An 18,808-nucleotide genomic window follows, 5' to 3' on the forward strand; every position below is an offset into this window, starting at 1 on the left:
AAATCATATTACGGTAAGACAACAAATAGCCGCATAATAGCATTAAATATTTATGACTAAGGCCTAAAAGTCGTCATGTTAGAAAAAAAATTCTTGCTCTCAATTCTTTTGTTATCTAGTAGACCTTGCTAATCTCTTTGGTATTTCTCTCTAGTTGAGGCTATTGTTTTATCGGTAATTAATAACTGTATAACGGTAGTTTATACAGTTACCTATACATTAGCTTTCTCCATCTAACACTTGCAGAATTGATAATGAAATTTTAGGATGATTTTTACTGTATATACGATTTTCTGCATTCTATTTTATCCCAAACCATATTAGATTAAATATACTACTATAATACTAACGTAAATCTAATATAATCCTCTTCTTAATACAAATTGTTTATCGTAACTAAAAACTAGCGGTGCTCACGCATATTAAGGTTATCAGGCTGTAGCTCCATCTAATAGTTTAATTATTCCTTAGATTTAATTAATTTTCACCTATTGTCTTAAATCTATATTATGGCATAGCGTAATAGCCGCATACATTTAATTTTATAGAACGATTATTATGATTATTCCGCTAATTACAGGCATAATTGAAATCATCTTTGCACTAGAACTTGTAAATTATAAATTATACCGTTAATTACTGTAACAATTTTCATAGAATGTCATCGAATCGTCGTACTTGTTTGGTAATACTGCAGTATCCAATAATATATAGGTAATCTTTACTTCTGTGAATGTGAAGAGAAAACTTAATTAACTCATTTGCATTCAAGTAGAAATGAGAGAGCATGTACAAATACTGCTGAAGATTGAAACTACTATTTATCACAACAGCACCCACGCATATCCCAAAGGTCGTAGCTGAATGCGTACAGTAAATTCTTCCATTTCAATTATTGAAAAACTCTGAATAGTAAGAACTAATTCCGTTAGCTAACTTGGTCAAACAACAAAATTATGGCTTCTAGTACAAGTGGCAAAATTCAAACAACCTGCGAAACGAATAGCCTATGGGAGAATAATGCTTTGTATGATTCGGATTATAGCGAAATGAGCGATATCGATCTCAACTCACAGTATGTCGATATCTGGCATGAAAAAGAAGTCTATAACTACGGTTTACTCGACGATATGGCAGTAACAGATGTCGAAGACAACGATGAAAATAATTTTTATACTCCACGTGTGGAGCATACGTCGCCACTGCAATTTCTAGACTATACTAATATTTGGCAGCCGGCTAAAAATGCTCGACCAATGCCGCATAGTTTCAGAGGTGATCACGGCTTAACCGTAGATACTACTGGCTTCCATCCACGAGATTACTTTAGGCTATTTGTTACCGAAGATTTGCTAACCTATTTTGTAGCAGAAACAAACTTGTTTGCTCTACAGTATCTGCGCGATTATCCGAAAACATCCAAGTTCGCTAAACTTCCGAGCTGGATGCCCACTAACGTAGCTGAAATGAAAAAGTTTCTTGGCTTGTTATTGTTGATGGGTATCATTCGAAAGCCATATATTAGCCATTACTGGTTTACTGATCCTTTATATGATACACCAATCTTTCGATCGGTTATGACTTGTCATCGTTTTCAATTGCTTTTAAAATTTTTCCACCTAAACGATAATGATAACATGCCAGACAAGACTGATCCTAATCATGATCGCCTGTATAAAGTAAGACCACTAATAGATCATCTATTCGAATATTTTCAAGCAGTTTATGTCGTGGAACAGAATTTGGCAATCGATGAATCTTTTCTTGTCTGGAAAAAAAGGCTCCAACTTCAAGATTTTCGCTTTAAACGTACCCGCTTCGGAATCAAACTAATTCGGCTCTGCGAATGCAGTACTGGATACACTTTTCGATTTAAGTTATACGTCAATGATAAAGATCCAACTGAGTGCTTAAAGCAAATACTACCTATTCATTCTGAGAACTTTAATAAAGCTGAAAAGCTGGCTATATTTCTGTTGCTACCTCTACTAGACCAGGGCTACAATATTTACATGGACAATAACCGATTATCGCTCGATTTATGTTCATTCCTGTACCGACGTAAAACTAATGCTTGTGGCATGCTAAATTCCAGCAAAATGCCTGAAATAATTCGCGGTGTAAGCACTGCATTTAAATCAACCTCTGCCTATCGATCAGGCCCTATTCTTTGCTTAAAGCAAATGGATAGAATACCTCTCTATATGCTAACCACCATTCATGATGAGCAGATAGCTGAAGAACTTAAAGAAAGTGACAAAGCATATGGTCAATATCGTCAAGGAAGGCCTTCGGCGATGCTTTGCTATATGAAAAATATGAGGAATATAGACAAGCAGGATCAGGTAAGTAAGCATTCTTACGCATTATAGGATGGTGGTAATTATCATCTAGGTCTTAATGTAAAACATTTAATGCATCTTACCCACTGTCTATTGTAAAATCTTAATCGATTATCCTATTAATGCGTGTTCCAGTCTAGCTTTGAATATCTTAGATTTAAGATCCAGAAGTGAAATGCAATATAATTAATTCAAGTCTGAATACAACGACAACAGTTAATTTTAATATGAAACTTGTTTAGAAGTCTACTGAGACACTAGATAAATAGGCAAATGAGCATATTACAAGAGTATAAGCAGAGTTTTAGAAAATTTATAGTAAATCTTTAACTGAAACATTCTTGAAATAGCCTTTGATACCGCTTATCCATTGCAATATTTACTCTTATACTTTAGAAATACCCGGCATTTTCATCATATACTTTAAAATTCAAATAATTCTGGGAAAGTTAAGGGTCCTCAAGAGTTGAAAATGGAATCGATTTATATTACCTGTATTCTGTAATCGGGGTTTATCGCTACTTTCAAATTGCGTTTATTTTTAAATCTCCTGTATTTTAAAATAAGTGAATCGCAGTCAGCTTAAATTACAATTTATAACTAATAACCATATACTCATATTATCCCGGAATATTACACAACAGGTGTTAGTTATTTGTCATCTACTAACCTGCTGCAATTCATGATAGATGATAAAAGCGTGCAGTGCTACTAGAAGCACGTTCAAGTGGTATAAATCATTGGCATTATTCTTACTTCAAATCAGTTTACTAAATGCCTTTATAATTTATCGAAAAGACCAACCAAAGTCACGCAAGTCGTTCTTGGAGTTTCAGCACGACGTAATTGATTTTTTATCAAAATAGGAACTGATATTGACATTGCTTACTACTATATATATCAGCTTGGATTATATTTCATTTATAGGTTTTAAGTGATTACTTATTTGGAGACTTGGAGCCACAGCTTGCTAAGAGAGATACCGTTATCAGACTGAGTGGTAAACATTACTTAGTTAAATTCGAACGTAGGTCGAAATCAAAAAAGCCATATCCACTCTGCCAAGTTTGCCTGAAGAAAAAAATAACACTGGAAGTAACTACCCTATGTCCTGTTTGTCCTAAAAAACCTGGCCTATGCATGGATCCTTGCTTTCTAAAATTTCATTCAAAACTAAAATATTGGATTTAAGTTGAACCAGAATGTTGCTTGGAACTCAAAGTTATAATTAATACAAGTATTTTAAAAATTGTTTTTTCTTGGTCTCCGATTCGATTCTTAACGGTATCCAGAGTTTTATTGTTGTGAAATATCTTGATGAAAGAGCATTTAGAGTAACATTTCCGTGATTTATCATCGATAGTATTTCTAGTTTGATCTTGTAGCTGTACCTAAATTATGTTAGTAAAAATTTAAATCTCTAAATTTGGTATAAAATTACATAGTTAAACGAATTTGATAGTGTCCATATTTTAGAGTGATATTAGGAAATGAATTTGGCAAACAGGCCACTATCTCCATCTAGTATAAGAATTTCGTATTATTTAAATGTATTCGTTGATGGAATGATGATTTTTAGAGAATCCGTTATTGTGTCGATAAATTATTGCACATCTGACGAGCCATTTCTGAATACTTTTCGTATTGATTGTCAACAACAAAAAGTATTACATGCAGTAATGAAAATTTTTCATCCCAATTTGTATGTTAATAAGCGTAAAGCGTGCATATGTACATTAGCGATATTATTTGCAATTTTTGGAGTAATTTATACTTTCTGGGAACAGGTATGTCGCAAATATCTAGAAAGATTTGTCTTTTGATAATAAACACCTTTTGCCCTCATTTCTTATAATGGGTTGCTATGTTAAGGTGAGCTCTTTGCCATGGCCTTTGTACTTAAAGCTAAGCTAGGTGATTAGGGCTATTAATAATTATTGTTTCAAGAAGATTTATGACAATCATTCACGTGAGTTTAACTACATTGCGGTGCTTTTATTAGAATGGTTAAAATTTCGCTTACTAGAGATATATCAAGAAAATCTATAACCTATTAAGGTGATCATACCCGATTTTGCTGTTTAGTTTGTTCTCAACAGTTTGCTTTACTAAATCCTGACTATAATTGCAAACTATATGTATAAATCCATCCATAATTTCTTTCAACTGATTCATACTAAATCATGCTAAATGAAATTGATTAATTGATCTCATACAGCTTCTATCAGTTTCATTCTCTAATCGAATCGAAAATGGAAAATTAATGATATAACCGAAAATATTTCTCAGTTACTGTTTATAATAACAACAATTGACTGCTGGCAGAGTAGAAAATGTAGCATTCAACATGTTTTGATAAATTTAGATACATAATAATGGGATAATTATTGTCATAAATTTTATTAAAAATATACCGTTAAAACCCCTGCCGGTAAGTGATATTGTAATATGCAACGCCGAGTAATACATTAATTTTTATAAATTATTCTGTTATGTATTGAAATATTCACATAATAAACTTTTCCATTTATATCCTTTTTCTCGACGGCTCCAGTATCTCGGTTCCCTCTGTGTTAGTCAATACTAAATACTATAAGGCCATCAGCTTAGGCGGTTGCGGGTCTAATAAATTAATTTAGCCATTATTCATATACTATAGAATATCGTAACTCTATTAATTCCGTTATTATCTTCTGGCCAATAAGAGCGCTGTAATGGCTTAAAGTTACGCCCATTCCTTAAGCGATTACTATTTCTGTATTTATAATGATATGAGCCTTCTTCCGTTAATATTTTAGTGTGACAATCATCTGACCTGACTACATTGTAGCTAAAGTACTTCTCTACTTAGTATACTAAAGTCTAGAAATTATGAACAAAATTGTCTCAGTTGGTGCTAAAAGTATTAAAGTACAGCCATTTAAAAGCATTTTCTAATCGATTGGTAATGATATCAACAGATGTAAAACATACCTTAATCTTTTGCTTAATTTCCTTATAAGATCGTTGCAAATTTTGAGACGGATCTATTGTAGTAAAATGTCATTCAAGATATTTGAGTCATGATTTTCTACTGCAAAATTAACGTACTTGTGCTGGTAAGTTATTCAAATAAGTACTACCAATCTTTTACTCTTAATATATAAATTAGATTTTTAATGACTAGTATTGAATGATGTTTATGCTATCATCCAAAATAGAATATTAACATTCAAGATTGAGTATTTCAGTTTTACGTTATAATAAGCTTGATCTAAAGTTTCATCAGTTAGTACTAAATATAAGCCCTTCACTAAATTATAAGAGTCATAACACGATAGTATGGAGTAAAGGATTGATATTACATGCTTTAAGTAACTAACTGCAGTTTATACAGCCGTAATTAGAACTTAAACGATTTTACTATTTGCCAGTAGATGAAACTTTACGATAGTTGTTCCGGTGTATAAATATGAGTAGTTACAGCAGTTTTCTTAGCCACCGTTAGTGCAGCTATTAAACAGACTATGTCGTAGGAAACGATCATAAGTCTATTTATGTTCTGTCTATTTAATTAATCGATGATTGCTAGTATACAGACAATATCAGTTATATAACGTAAAATACTTATGATCAAAAATACTTTAATATAATCTACTCTATGCACCATGAAGGTAGTTTTTCTCTAGTCTTGATCCTTCTATCATTAAATAGCTATTAACAATTTACTCTATTGAAGGCATAAAACGTGTAATGTGATTAACGCTACTCAAATTTTTTTATTACAGCCTTGGATTTAATGATGCCATAGCTTTAATAAATTTCTAAATCAAATCTTCCTTGCAGGTCTCGGTTATATGCTTTATCCATTTAACAAGCAATACTAATATAGCCTTGAGTAAGTGCAACTTCAATCAAATACTTTAATTTTGTCATTATTTTAAACCTTACCTACGTCAGATCATGATTGCAGTATTATGGCTTTAAAGCTCTTTATTCTTAATGTAATAATATAGCTACAAATTAGAAATCATTACATAAAACTGCATCTTTAGCTAGTATCTTTATATTACGCACACACAATTGGTAAAGGTTACAAATAGAAAGATCTCAGGAGGACCCGAAACCAATTATTATATCAGATTTTATTCACTAAATAAGCTAGTTTCTAGTAGCTAATTGAAAACAATATTTATTACATATAGAAAGCATTACGAAAGCGTTATGGGTTAAATTACTTTAGTAAAAGAACTATGGGATTACACAAACTTGTCATGCTATGAATTTCGCCTGTAATTTGTGTAACGTTCTTAGCCCGTAACTTTATATTTGATCGCAGCATTGCCCATTCTAAAAATGATGTCTCTCCTTGATACTACATCCTTTAGCTAATTCGCAATCGTGCAATGGTAATCCTTGCATGCAAGGTGTCTGTTATAATATTCAAGGCGCTGTAAAATGTTTGTGCTATTATGGATTTACGGGACAATCATGCCAAACAGGTAAGTGGCATTGTGCAACTGAAATAGGGTATTTCGGCTTCATTAGATCTGAGCAAAATCTCCTTCTTGATAGGATAGCTTATATTCTACACGTGTACTAACTAGTAAAGATTTCCTTTAGTGTCTTTAATTTAGTTGAGACAATTGAATTTAAATGAGAAATATTTTGAAAGCCTGACTTAATTACAGCATAATTACAACATAAAGAAATAGTCGTTGACGTCTACGAGAAGTTTAATTAAACCGAGAAAACAACTTACGCAGTTTTGGGTTTACTTATGTTGTTATGGAATCTAAATGCAACAATTTAGCAATATTTTCTAGAAAATTTTAGCTAATCTCAGCGTTACAGTCGTCGTATATCCGAATACTTTCTATTATCCCACCATTACTTTAATAGGATATGATGAATTACATTGATCATTTAAGTGCACATAAACTGAGATGGCTTATCATATCTACAGCTTTAGACGGATCAAGTTACCCCTGTAGCAGCAACCCCTGCCATATTGGTAAATGTGTAACTGTTTACCAAACTTCTACCGGACTATCTTATATCTGCATGTGTCCAAACACCACTATAAATCAAGAATGCTATAATGCAGCAGCAAATAGACCAAGTAAGAAGCAGTTTGTTGTACAATCTACATGTCGAATCTACTATAAGCATTCTTTAATTTTCTATGCAGGTCTTTCAAGACCTTCCTATATCTAGTCATATTTTTTACTATCATAGATTTAATATTAATTGATGTAACATATTTTTAGCTCAAAGTTGTTCAGGAGGTTGTTTTAATAACCAATGTAAGAATAATGCTATCTGCTATGGCTATTATGCGTATAATGCTTATTACTGTAAATGTCCGTACGGAACAACTGGAAAGAACTGTGAACAAACTTGTAAGTTGATACAAGAATTCTTTTATAGCAAAGAAAGCTGCAATTAAAATTTTCATTCCAGTAATTGCTAACACTAATAATAAGAGAAAGAATTTGCAATATAAAACAAAACTTTTATCAAAATTAGTTACCAAAAAAAATCAAAGAAATTTAAAAGAAATAGTAGTAAATTGAACGATATTGATTGCCAAATTCTCCTGCAGATATTCCTCCATGTTCGACCGTAAACTATTGTCAAAATAACGGAAATTGCACCACTAACTTCAATGGTCAAGAATATAAATGTTTATGTCAATACCCTTTCACTGGCAGAAGATGTGAAATCGGTAAGATTGAATTTTAAATAATATCAAGAAATTTACGCTGAAACTATGTGAATCGTAAGGACAAAATGAACTGAATTTTATTCTTCTATTAGAATTAGCATGTGCTTCTTCACCATGCCAAAATAATAATTCATGTACAAACATAAACGATGGCCAGTCTTACCAATGTCACTGCAGCAACAAATTTACTGGAAAAAATTGTCAAATACGTAAGTAGTTATACAATGATAAAGTACGCCAGTGAACACTATAAACCTCTGATGTCATTGATATTATCATTCGGCAAATCCTGATTCGCTATTGTAAAAAATCAAATTTTACAATGTTAGAGCCATATATTACAGTAATTAAACATTTCTTCATACCATAAATGAAAGATTTGTAAGAATACAACAATTCCTTATTCAGTTACGTGTGTTATATTGATAGTATCTATTTTATGAATACTGTCGCTATAAAGCTGCTCTAGAAGAGTTCAAAATATTTCCTTGCAGTTTTGTAAATATTTCAGTATGTTCAATCATAATGTTTGTATATTTTATATCTCAAAAATGACATGATTGATTTATAGGTGACTATTGCAATTCCAATCCATGCCAAAATAAAGGAATATGTTCTAATTCTCCCAATAACTATACTTGTCAGTGTGTATACCCTTTCAGAGGTTCCAGCTGTCAAATTCGTAAGTTTCCATTACATAAGGGTCTTCTAATATCTAAGTAAAAGTGCTTCTGACGTTATCCTGATTTTTACCAGTTTTAATGACGGTCAAACTGATAGCTATCAATTTGATCATAATTATCTCTAATGAAACTATTAGATTTCTTACATTTTCTTCATAACCATAAACTGCTTTATTTGCTCCATCGATGAAAGTCAAATGTTCTTAGTTTATAATAGCAGCCATTGTAACATATTCTCGACTGGTAGCATAAACATAAATTATAATATTATGACCATACAGGCAATCCACAAGTAGGAGATGTTCGCCTATTAACCGAAAATGAAACGAATGCTGGTGAGCTGCAAGTATACATTAACAAAGATTGGGGATATGTTTGCTTTAATGATGTCTTGGCAGGAAATCTAGCTGATGTTGTTTGTCACCAGTTGGGTTATAACAGAGCAGAATACTTTACTGAAGTACAAAATCCAGGCCCATACTTACTTCCGTCTTTACAATGTAATACTACACTATCTACCTTGTTTGAGTGTAATGGAAATATTGATTTTGGAACAAGTTTTAACTGTTCTACATCCGCTAGATACTTTATAAGATGTGAAGGTAAGAATTTTCTTTCCGTAATGATAGCACGTTCATTTTTTTAATTCATTAACTATAACCAGGCTCATCCTACAATGATGGCATTTATTTATAAATATTCGAACTTATTGCTCACATCGAAGTATTTGCGCTATTACTTTAACCTTACGACACCTTTACTTTCTTGCCATAGCTGCATCAAATCACTGTGTCCCAAGTGGAAATAATATTTGTACACAGCAAAATAAAATTTGCAAGGCCTTAAACTCTGGCTTCGTATGCACGTGTCGGGAAGGTTATACTGGTGTGAATTGTAAAACTCCAATCAGTACGTTAAATACTCATAGCAATATGATGTAGCTTGTATGAATCTTCATTTCATATAATTCATTTGTAAAGAAACTGTAATTATATATTACGCAAATATTTCAGGTTCTATTAGACACATTATCGAATTAGTATTGTCACATTAATTTTTTATAGCTGCTAATGATTACGATTGTAAACTCCTTAGAAAGAGACTCTGGTATACCTTGCACTATGCTCAAAATTTGCTTCATAAAATTGAGCTAATAATATTCTATGTGAGCTTTGAATTAGATATAAAATTAAGTCATGCAATATCATTTTTATTACAGTATCACCATGGAAAGATGGAACAATTCGCATATACGACTATGAGCATGAAATTAAATCTACAGAATTAAGTTATCGAGCTGTTGGAGCCTTAGAGATTTTTCACTTAGGTGTTTGGGGTAGCATAAGCGCTAATAATCCATCGGTTGTTGCTGACATTGCATGTCGTCAATTAGGATATACTGTTGGCTATCAGCGACATCATATAGAGAATTCTAGTCCATCCCCGTTCATAAAGTATTGGATCAATAATATTTATTGTAAAGGAGCAGAAACTACCATTCGACAATGCTTTTTTCAATTCGGAACAAATACGACGATGCCTAAGGCCCGTTACGACGTAAAATGTTTTAGTAAGTTACGGACGCACACAAATTGAAATGATATTCGTCAATTATTTCGATTATAAGCAAGCTGTATTTTAAATTTCCTTTGGCCTATAATTCTGTATGTAGATGTAACCTGTAATCCAAATACTTGCCAAAATAATGCTACATGTACTAGTACAAAGCTGGTAGTAAATGGTTTAGTTTCTGAAAAAGATGAATGTAAATGTACTTTTGGATACTATGGTGATGTTTGCCAACATATTGATTTTTGTGCGACGCTGAAACCATGTCAAAATCAAGGTCAATGCGCTCTAGTAGCCTTCACATCTTACGATTGTCGATGTCCAAATTACTTTTTCGGAAGGCATTGCCAAATTGGTAATTAGCTTTTAACTATTTATTGGAATGTCAATAAGATCATTATTTACAGATTTTCGCTACAATGAAGTTAATTTTATGCTAAGACTATTTATAACATTAACAGGAAAATTGTCCAATGGATCTTCACTTATCATCAACGGTAGTATTAATAGCAATGCAATCAATTTCGGACGAATCGATGTAGTTATTGGAAGGAGCGAAATAGTACCATTATGTAGCAATAAATTTACTATAAACGATGCTCATGTAATTTGCCAACATGCTGGATATGCAGGAGCTGTTAGCAAAATTGATGGTAGTATTTTTGGAAAAGATAAAGTTAAATACGGTTTGGCTAATATGAAATGTACTGGTTTTGAAAAATCTCTTTCCCAATGTTCGGGATACAATTCCTATGTTACGAACTGTAATAACAGCTATGCAGGAGTAATTTGCTCAAGTAAGCAACATTCTATATCTTTTACGGAATATTTTAATGACGGTAGATCATGTTATAAGAAGTTAAAAACGCCATAGTTTTTAATCATATATCATCTATGTCCATTAGTGTATATCATACCGAAACGCAAAAGATACCGTTTATTGTAAAAGTGTCTATGTTACTAATAATTGCCATCCGAATTAAATGGTATCTTACAATTTAATTTTATCATTTTATAAACAGCTAATAAGCCTTGCACATCAAATCCTTGCCAAAATGGTGGTACCTGTATAAATATGTTTTTTGGATTTCAATGCAAATGCGGTATTAATTACTTTGGAAGAACATGTGTTAGTGGTAAGTTAATTTCATTTGTATAAGCTACCATTCGACACGATGGCAACACTATATTATTTCTTTTATTAATTAATTAATTTTATGCGATCTATATGTTTTGCATCATCATTTATGTTGATACTGCCGAAAATTCGCTAAAACTTTATAGCGAAACTACTTCTTGAAAAGAAGAGATAATCCTTAGTATCATATTCAATTTCGAATTATATTGCTATTGCAGTTTCAGAAGCTTCTGGGTCAATAAGACTTGTCGGACAGTCAGAAAATAGTATGCAAGGACGACCTCAAATATTTATCAATAACTTATGGATCAATATTTGTACGCCAATCAATGCTTATCATAATATGCGTGCTATCTGTTCGAAAATGGGCTACATCTTTGCTACAGCTAGTAAAGCGGACACACAAAATTATCGAGGTTCTGCATCCTACGAATTGCAATGCAACGGAAAGGAGGCAGATATTAAAGAATGCAAGTATACTTTGGTTAAAAATTCTACGCATACCTATTGCAAGCAAGACATCTTAATTACATGCACTGGTAAGCCTATGTTAAAGAAAGAAATGAAATCTGCCACCTACAAAAATAGGACGATGCAAATAATCAATCTTTAATTCAAACTTTCATACAATAATCTACCATATATTTTTACTTTCTGTCTATAAATGAATGTTGCTTGATATTGGAATACCATTGAATGCCATTTTTTTTCATTTGTTACCTTAGGATATTCTAGAGATGGCGTAATAAGATTTATGGGAAATCCTGGCTTAGGCAGCTATTTCCAAATTTATTACAACGGAATGTGGGGAAGATACTGCGGTGAAGGCAAAGAAATAGAATCAGTGCTACTAATGGCATGCGGAGTTGCGGGATATGAAACTTTTGAAAAGTATGATTTGGATTCTATTGATCCTAAAGAACACAATTATGGCCCCATGCTTCTATGGAATGCCTTCTGTAGTACTAATGCTACCGATTTGAACCAGTGCAATAGTCTAGGATGGTACAATATTCCAGATTCTTGCAAAGCTAGCAATAAAACAGTCTACTTGACATGCAAAAGTAAGTCTATTAAATAAATTTCATCAGATGTCTCGCTTAATGCGAGTAAAGATCTGACGAGGCTCATTAAATGCCTCTTTTGGCGTTAGAAAGATCCAACTATGCTGATAAATTCACATTTTGTAGATTATAGCATTACAAGATTAGCTTCCATATGTAAATCTACTATACGTGCATATAGTCTATGGAGGTTTCTTAATCAATAGCTTGAAAAATTGTCAATTTTAATTCCATCATTTAATGAAGATAAACAAGAATGCTCCTTCCTACATCAACAAAACTGCTTCTATCAAAATAAACATTGTGTAGCTATGAACAGGCGTAGATTTTGTGTGTGCTCGCCAGGCTACACGGGCGAAAATTGCGAAACACTCTACAGTAAGAATCTATAGCTATTCCTTAAAATTAACTCTAAACATAGATGAAAATAAGCCAACTTTTAAATACATTTAATAGTGAAATACTAAAATCAGTTAGACTTAATGGTATAATATTCCATTTCTAGTTCAACCCGTCAGTGGCACTATCAAATTTGATGTTACACAGATTTCCTTTATAACTGATTATAAAGGAGAAATTTTAATCTTTCATAACGGTGTTTGGGGTGGATTTTGTTATGATAATTTCACGAAGCAAGTAGGGGAAGTTATATGCCGACAACTCGGTTTCCATCGCTATGTTTGGCATACTTGCTGCTTCGGAGGAAGAGAGAGCTTTGCTAAAGTCTGGATAACTGGTATGCGCTGTTCTGGTCAAGAAAGTAATATTACACAATGCGATATTTCCTATGGTCCAGATACTTCCAAATGTCGTGGTGCAACAATTTTAACATGCGAAAGTATGTTCATAAGAAATATTTTTATATTATATCCAATTTGTTAGTATAGAGTAACATTTAATATATTAAGCAAAGCAGTGGCATCTTAGCAACTTGAATCTATACACAATTTTAGACCTATACAAATTACAGTGCTCATAACTAAGAAGTATTACAATTTTGAGACAAAATATCATATAGATTTTACTAGTATGGAGTTGCAGATATTATATTTAGTAAAGTAAATGGCATCTTATGAATCTGCCATCGGTCACTAATTATACATGAGCGACTTATAATGCTCATAACTAAGATTAATTTCAATTTTTAAGAAAAAAATCCGAAGGATTTTAGCTGTATTCATGGAGAGGTTGTCCATAGTGATCAAGGACGACGCTGTGATTGCGATCCTGGATACTTTGGCAAAAATTGCGAGTATATGGCTTTGTGTCATTGGAAGCCATGTAAGAATAGTGGCACATGCATCGATAAGTTTAGAAATGTTTCCGATATATACAAAGCAACCTACTATGAGTGCCACTGCAGCAATCCATATTATGGAAAGCAATGTCATCTAGGTACTGCAAATGTAAATACTGCAACTAGAGGATAAATAAGATTTATTGCTATCACTTTTTCGTGATATATTACGTTTACCACCCTATACGAAGTTGTAGAGTTATCTCTAACACTAAATTCTCGACAACGTTGGGTTTCAAAGCAGTGTTAGTAATGCTAGTAGAATATCGCAAACACCTGAAGAAGTAGATCATCAATTTAAATTCTATTTGGCCATTTTCAATTAAGGTCCTGCAAAAGATGGCTCTATCAACACTGTAATACCCTATTTTCAACCCGAACAGTATTATGCGGGGCGAATTAAAATTTACTTACAAGGTATATGGTACAGCTTTTGCAGGCAGCATTTTTCACTCAATGCAGCCAATGTGATTTGCCAGCAGCAAGGCTACGGTAAGGCAATCTCATTCTCGACTAATTATCCAATTGGCCAACCTGACGCCTTGATGACGAATCTGCGTTGTACTGGCTACGAAAGTAGCATATTGGAATGTTTATATAAATTAAATCCGATCAGCCAAAACGCTGCTTGCTTACCTAAAGATTATGTTGGAATTAACTGTTCCACAAGTATGTGGCATTAGCTTAATCTTTGTTTCTTTTACAAATTTTTCGTTATAATAGCTTGTCAATTTATATAGATATATAGCAACAGCTCTATGCACTGTATATTCCGTCGACCATCATGCCTGATTTATAAAACATATACATACTTCAACTGAAATATCTTTAATTTCATGTATTGCGATACTTTACGTATTTCTTTGATTCCACGATTGTGTAATAATTGGGCCTTCCGTTTTTATATGATATTATCAGCCTATGATAAATGTCGTGGAATACCTTGCCAAAATGGAGCTACCTGCCGAACATTCTGGTTTGGTTTTAAGTGCCAATGCCCACAGTATTACACCGGACTCTTATGCGAAACCTATATAGGTAGACCTTTGCTCTATTTATATATTACGAAAATATTTCTCAATATTATAGCAGAGCTACCATAGTCATGTATAGTTTAGTAATTAACAGCGAGTGAAATTCTAGATGCTCTGTCATTCTAAACTTGCCTAATTAAGTGTTAATAATAAATACTCAATGTAGGACCTGCTTTGGAGGGAGATTTGAGACTAATAAACGGAGCTACATTAAACGAAGGAAGGATCGAAATCTTTCACAATATGAAATGGAGTACTGTATGTGGTAATACGATTACTAAACAAGAAGGCAAAGCTTTGTGTCATCAGCTAAACTTAATTTTCGAAGGATTTACTTATCATGCCGTATTTGGTAAAGGGCATGCCAGTGTTCCAATATTATCTTTAAATTGTAGCAACGATAAAACGAAAATTAAAAATTGTAATTTAAGCCCCATATCCTCTGCTGCTGGATGCAATCATAACGATGACGTTGGTATTATCTGTATAAGTAAGTCCTTGAGCTACTTAATATCTTTTTATACAGCAAATTATAACAGTCGAAATTCAAATTGGATGTGGGTCGCTAGTATTTGTTTGGTAGATTAAATTTCATTGAGATTTGTGCATCATTGTAAATAGGACATGAAGAACTTATATTTACTTTCTAATTAATCTATAAGCAAAGGCCTGTGTTCCAAATCCTTGCAGAAATGGAGCCGTTTGCTATCCTAACATATTAGATTATTACTGTCACTGTGTCAATGGTTATTCAGGAAAAAATTGCTCTGAAGGTAGTTCGGCTCTACATTAGCAACCATGAAGTTATTACAAAATTAAACTAGAAAATTCATAATATATTACTTACCAATTTAAACAATTATTAGCTGCTGAAGGAACGCTACGCTTAGTAAATGGTACAGGCTTTAACAGTGGCAACTTGGAAATATACCACGATAATGTATGGGGTGCTATTTGCAGTCGAGATTTTGCCGATGCTAGTGGCCTGTCGGTCTGCCAAGAACTAGGGTTCATTAACGAGGAAAATTTCTATTGCTGTTCAGAATTTGGCCAACATAACGGTACATTTTGGTTACATAACATCAGATGTAATGATGAGGATAAGAAATTGATAGATTGCAAGTTTGATTCGTATAATACAATGTGCAGTCCTAGTCAAGTTGTGGGGCTTCGCTGTCGATGTAAGTTACTGTGTCTAGCAACTACGTATTTTGCCATCCATATCTATTGACCATGATAACTAATTAAGAAACCTATCGGAATAACGCTTGATAATTGGACTCTCTTACCTTGCTAGATGGATTTTGTGATAGTTTCCCTTGTCAAAATGGAGGACACTGTGAGTACATTTATCATTTGGGCATACGTAAAGGAACATGCGACTGTCGTAGGGGATTTACGGGCAAATTATGTGAAAAAAGTAAGTTCTATCAATTTTTAGGACATCAGTGATCGTGATAGTAATTAAAACAGGGTACCTGGATGTACCTGGAATATAAGATGGCTACCAGCTAATTTTTAGAACAAGATCATTTAAATTCAGCTTCAAATTATTTCAATAGCATTATAATTGAGTTTACTTGAGATTTTAAGGTCAAATGGATTATCGGTGTATTTCTTTTCTAGTTGATCATCCAAAACAAATAACGTGTGCCGACAATCCCTGTGGACCTGGATCGACATGTTTAGATTTAGCGCTGGGTTATAAGTGCTACTGCTCGGATAGATACTACGGAAAGAATTGCAAAAAAGGTTAGCAATGTCCATAGCCTTAAATCAATGTAGCAGAATAACTAGAATTGAATTCTAACTCCTTTTGCATTCACTTAAAATTTTTACTTTGAGTACAGTGAATTAATATCTGTAGCTATCGTAGCAAAATACGTAACGGGAATAATCCATTGCATAGCTATCTAAATGTATGACAGTATTTTGATAGAGAAGTTAACGCTGCTAATTGCCTGGTATGGGCAATAAATTTATCATCTTCATGTAGAAATTATCAACGGTATCGTCCGGTTTTATTCGCCATATGGTGTGGATAACATCAGATCAGGAACGGTGCAGATTTATTTCAACGGAACATGGGGCACAATATGCAGTAAATCAATTTTCAGCAGGACATCTGCTCGAGTTATATGCAAAATGTTAAATTATGAAGTGGTCCAAGATGTCAAAACGAATTCGTTCTTCGGTTCAGCACCGGGTAGAATATTATTCTGTAAGCATTAATTATATCTCTGTTATTTGGAAATACGACTACTTTTAACAAACATTCTTTAATCTAAACTGCAGCTATCGTAAACGATAGGGTTAAAAGATATTAATAGTTAATCAATCTTATCACTTTGGCTTTCTATGCTAACGATTTTACTTTTGGGATAAAGCTAATGTTCAATGTACTGGCAATGAAACTTCCATGTTGGACTGTCAGTTAGCCTCAATTATTCCTAAAGACTGTAATTCCAACACGCTGGTTGGAGTTACGTGCCAAAGTATACCAACCCTTTCGCTTACTTTGAATTAACACAAACTGTATAACTATTTGAGCTTATTCTTCTTGACATCATTTAGAGAATCCTTGTTCTACATCACCAACGCCTTGTGGACTCAATGGCTTCTGCCGAATGATAGCAACTAAACCATTTTATAAGTGTCGCTGTAATTCAGGGCAAGCAGGCTACAACTGCGATCGAGGTAGATCTAGATTTCAGCAATCTTTAACTAATCATTTTTAGGTCTACCTAGCTGCTTCCAGACCTGTTAAATTAAACCTTCAATATTAGGGAATAGAACAGCTACCAAGTCAATTTTTTCTTGTCGATTTAGAATTCAATGCTTGCGATAGACATCCATGTGCAACACAAGCTGGAGGTCGAGCAGTCTGTAAATTTGTTAATGGATTTGCTACCTGTCAATGTCCTGAAGATTATAGCGGATACAACTGTTTATTTTGTAAGTTTGCATCTTCAATTCTTCAATATTAAGGAATTTCATCTGATGCCGTCAAAAAATTCATTTAACAACCTATTCCTTTTAAAAGAAAATATTTAATTTGCGTTCTTTTCTCTTTATTCTAATAAAAGTAAAATGATTTCGTTATATTTCAGATTCAAGACTGATAGGGATTCGTCTGGTAGCTGGTAATAAATATAATATAGGAACCGTAGAAATTTACAAGGGCAATAAATGGAGTAGAATTTGCTCGCAAGATTGGCAGTTCAGCCATGCACGTGTGGCATGCCGTCAGCTTGGATTTATGGATGCACAACTTCGAACCCAATGCTGCAGTAATCTGGAAGATCCATTAATATCCAAAGTCATGAGCGGGATTAACTGCACAGGGAATGAGCCTAATCTCAATGATTGTAGCCAAAACCACGTAGAAAGTAACATTTCATCCTGCTCTAAAAGTGCAGCAATATATTGCATAGGTACACCCTTTACATTGTAAGTTTAAAAATGAATCCTATCAATAAAATAGTAATATTAATACTTTTTTAATAACGAACAGATAGTCCACTGGATTCCAATTTGAGCAACTTAACTTCACTATCAGCTAGGTAAGAGCTTGGTAGAATCATTTGTTGAGTATGAAAAATTTAAATTTGCTATAGTATGGTACTCTAATACGTTTAAGAATTAATTGAACAATTTCGTGAGATTGTAAGTTAGATCATTAGCACTGATCATCATTTATGCGCCCTTCTAGCTTTCTAATACTCTTGTAATACTTTACCAAATTGCTATAAACTTAACTTTTGTTAACTATTATGTTGGTCTCCAAATCCACGAATTTGAAATTTAGCTACAAGTGCGAATCCGGTAAGATTATACTTTCACCTACGTAGTGATAGTGTTTACTTATGATACAGCTTCATAATACTTTTGCTGTATAATATATAACAGAATAAGGGCTACTTATTTGAAAATCATTTAATAGCAAGAAGTAATTAATATCAACTGATTTGCAT

At 33.1% G+C, this 18,808-nt stretch overlaps 1 protein-coding gene across 1 annotated transcript; it reads left to right on the top strand.

Moving 5' to 3' along the window:
* Positions 1 to 6,717: 6,717 nt before the first annotated feature.
* TRIADDRAFT_31530 (uncharacterized protein) lies at positions 6,718 to 17,821 on the top strand (the record flags this gene model as incomplete). The annotated part of the gene is made up of 7 exons (XM_002116819.1): positions 6,718 to 6,823; positions 8,621 to 8,731; positions 14,719 to 14,838; positions 15,497 to 15,610; positions 16,132 to 16,254; positions 16,461 to 16,586; positions 17,664 to 17,821. Coding segments are annotated over 7 exons (858 nt in total), but the record flags the coding sequence as incomplete, so codon positions are not given.
* Positions 17,822 to 18,808: the final 987 nt, after the last annotated feature.

This window comes from Trichoplax adhaerens, genomic scaffold, assembly GCF_000150275.1.
Source record: "Trichoplax adhaerens TRIADscaffold_18 genomic scaffold, whole genome shotgun sequence".
Taxonomy (NCBI): domain Eukaryota; kingdom Metazoa; phylum Placozoa; class Uniplacotomia; order Trichoplacea; family Trichoplacidae; genus Trichoplax; species Trichoplax adhaerens.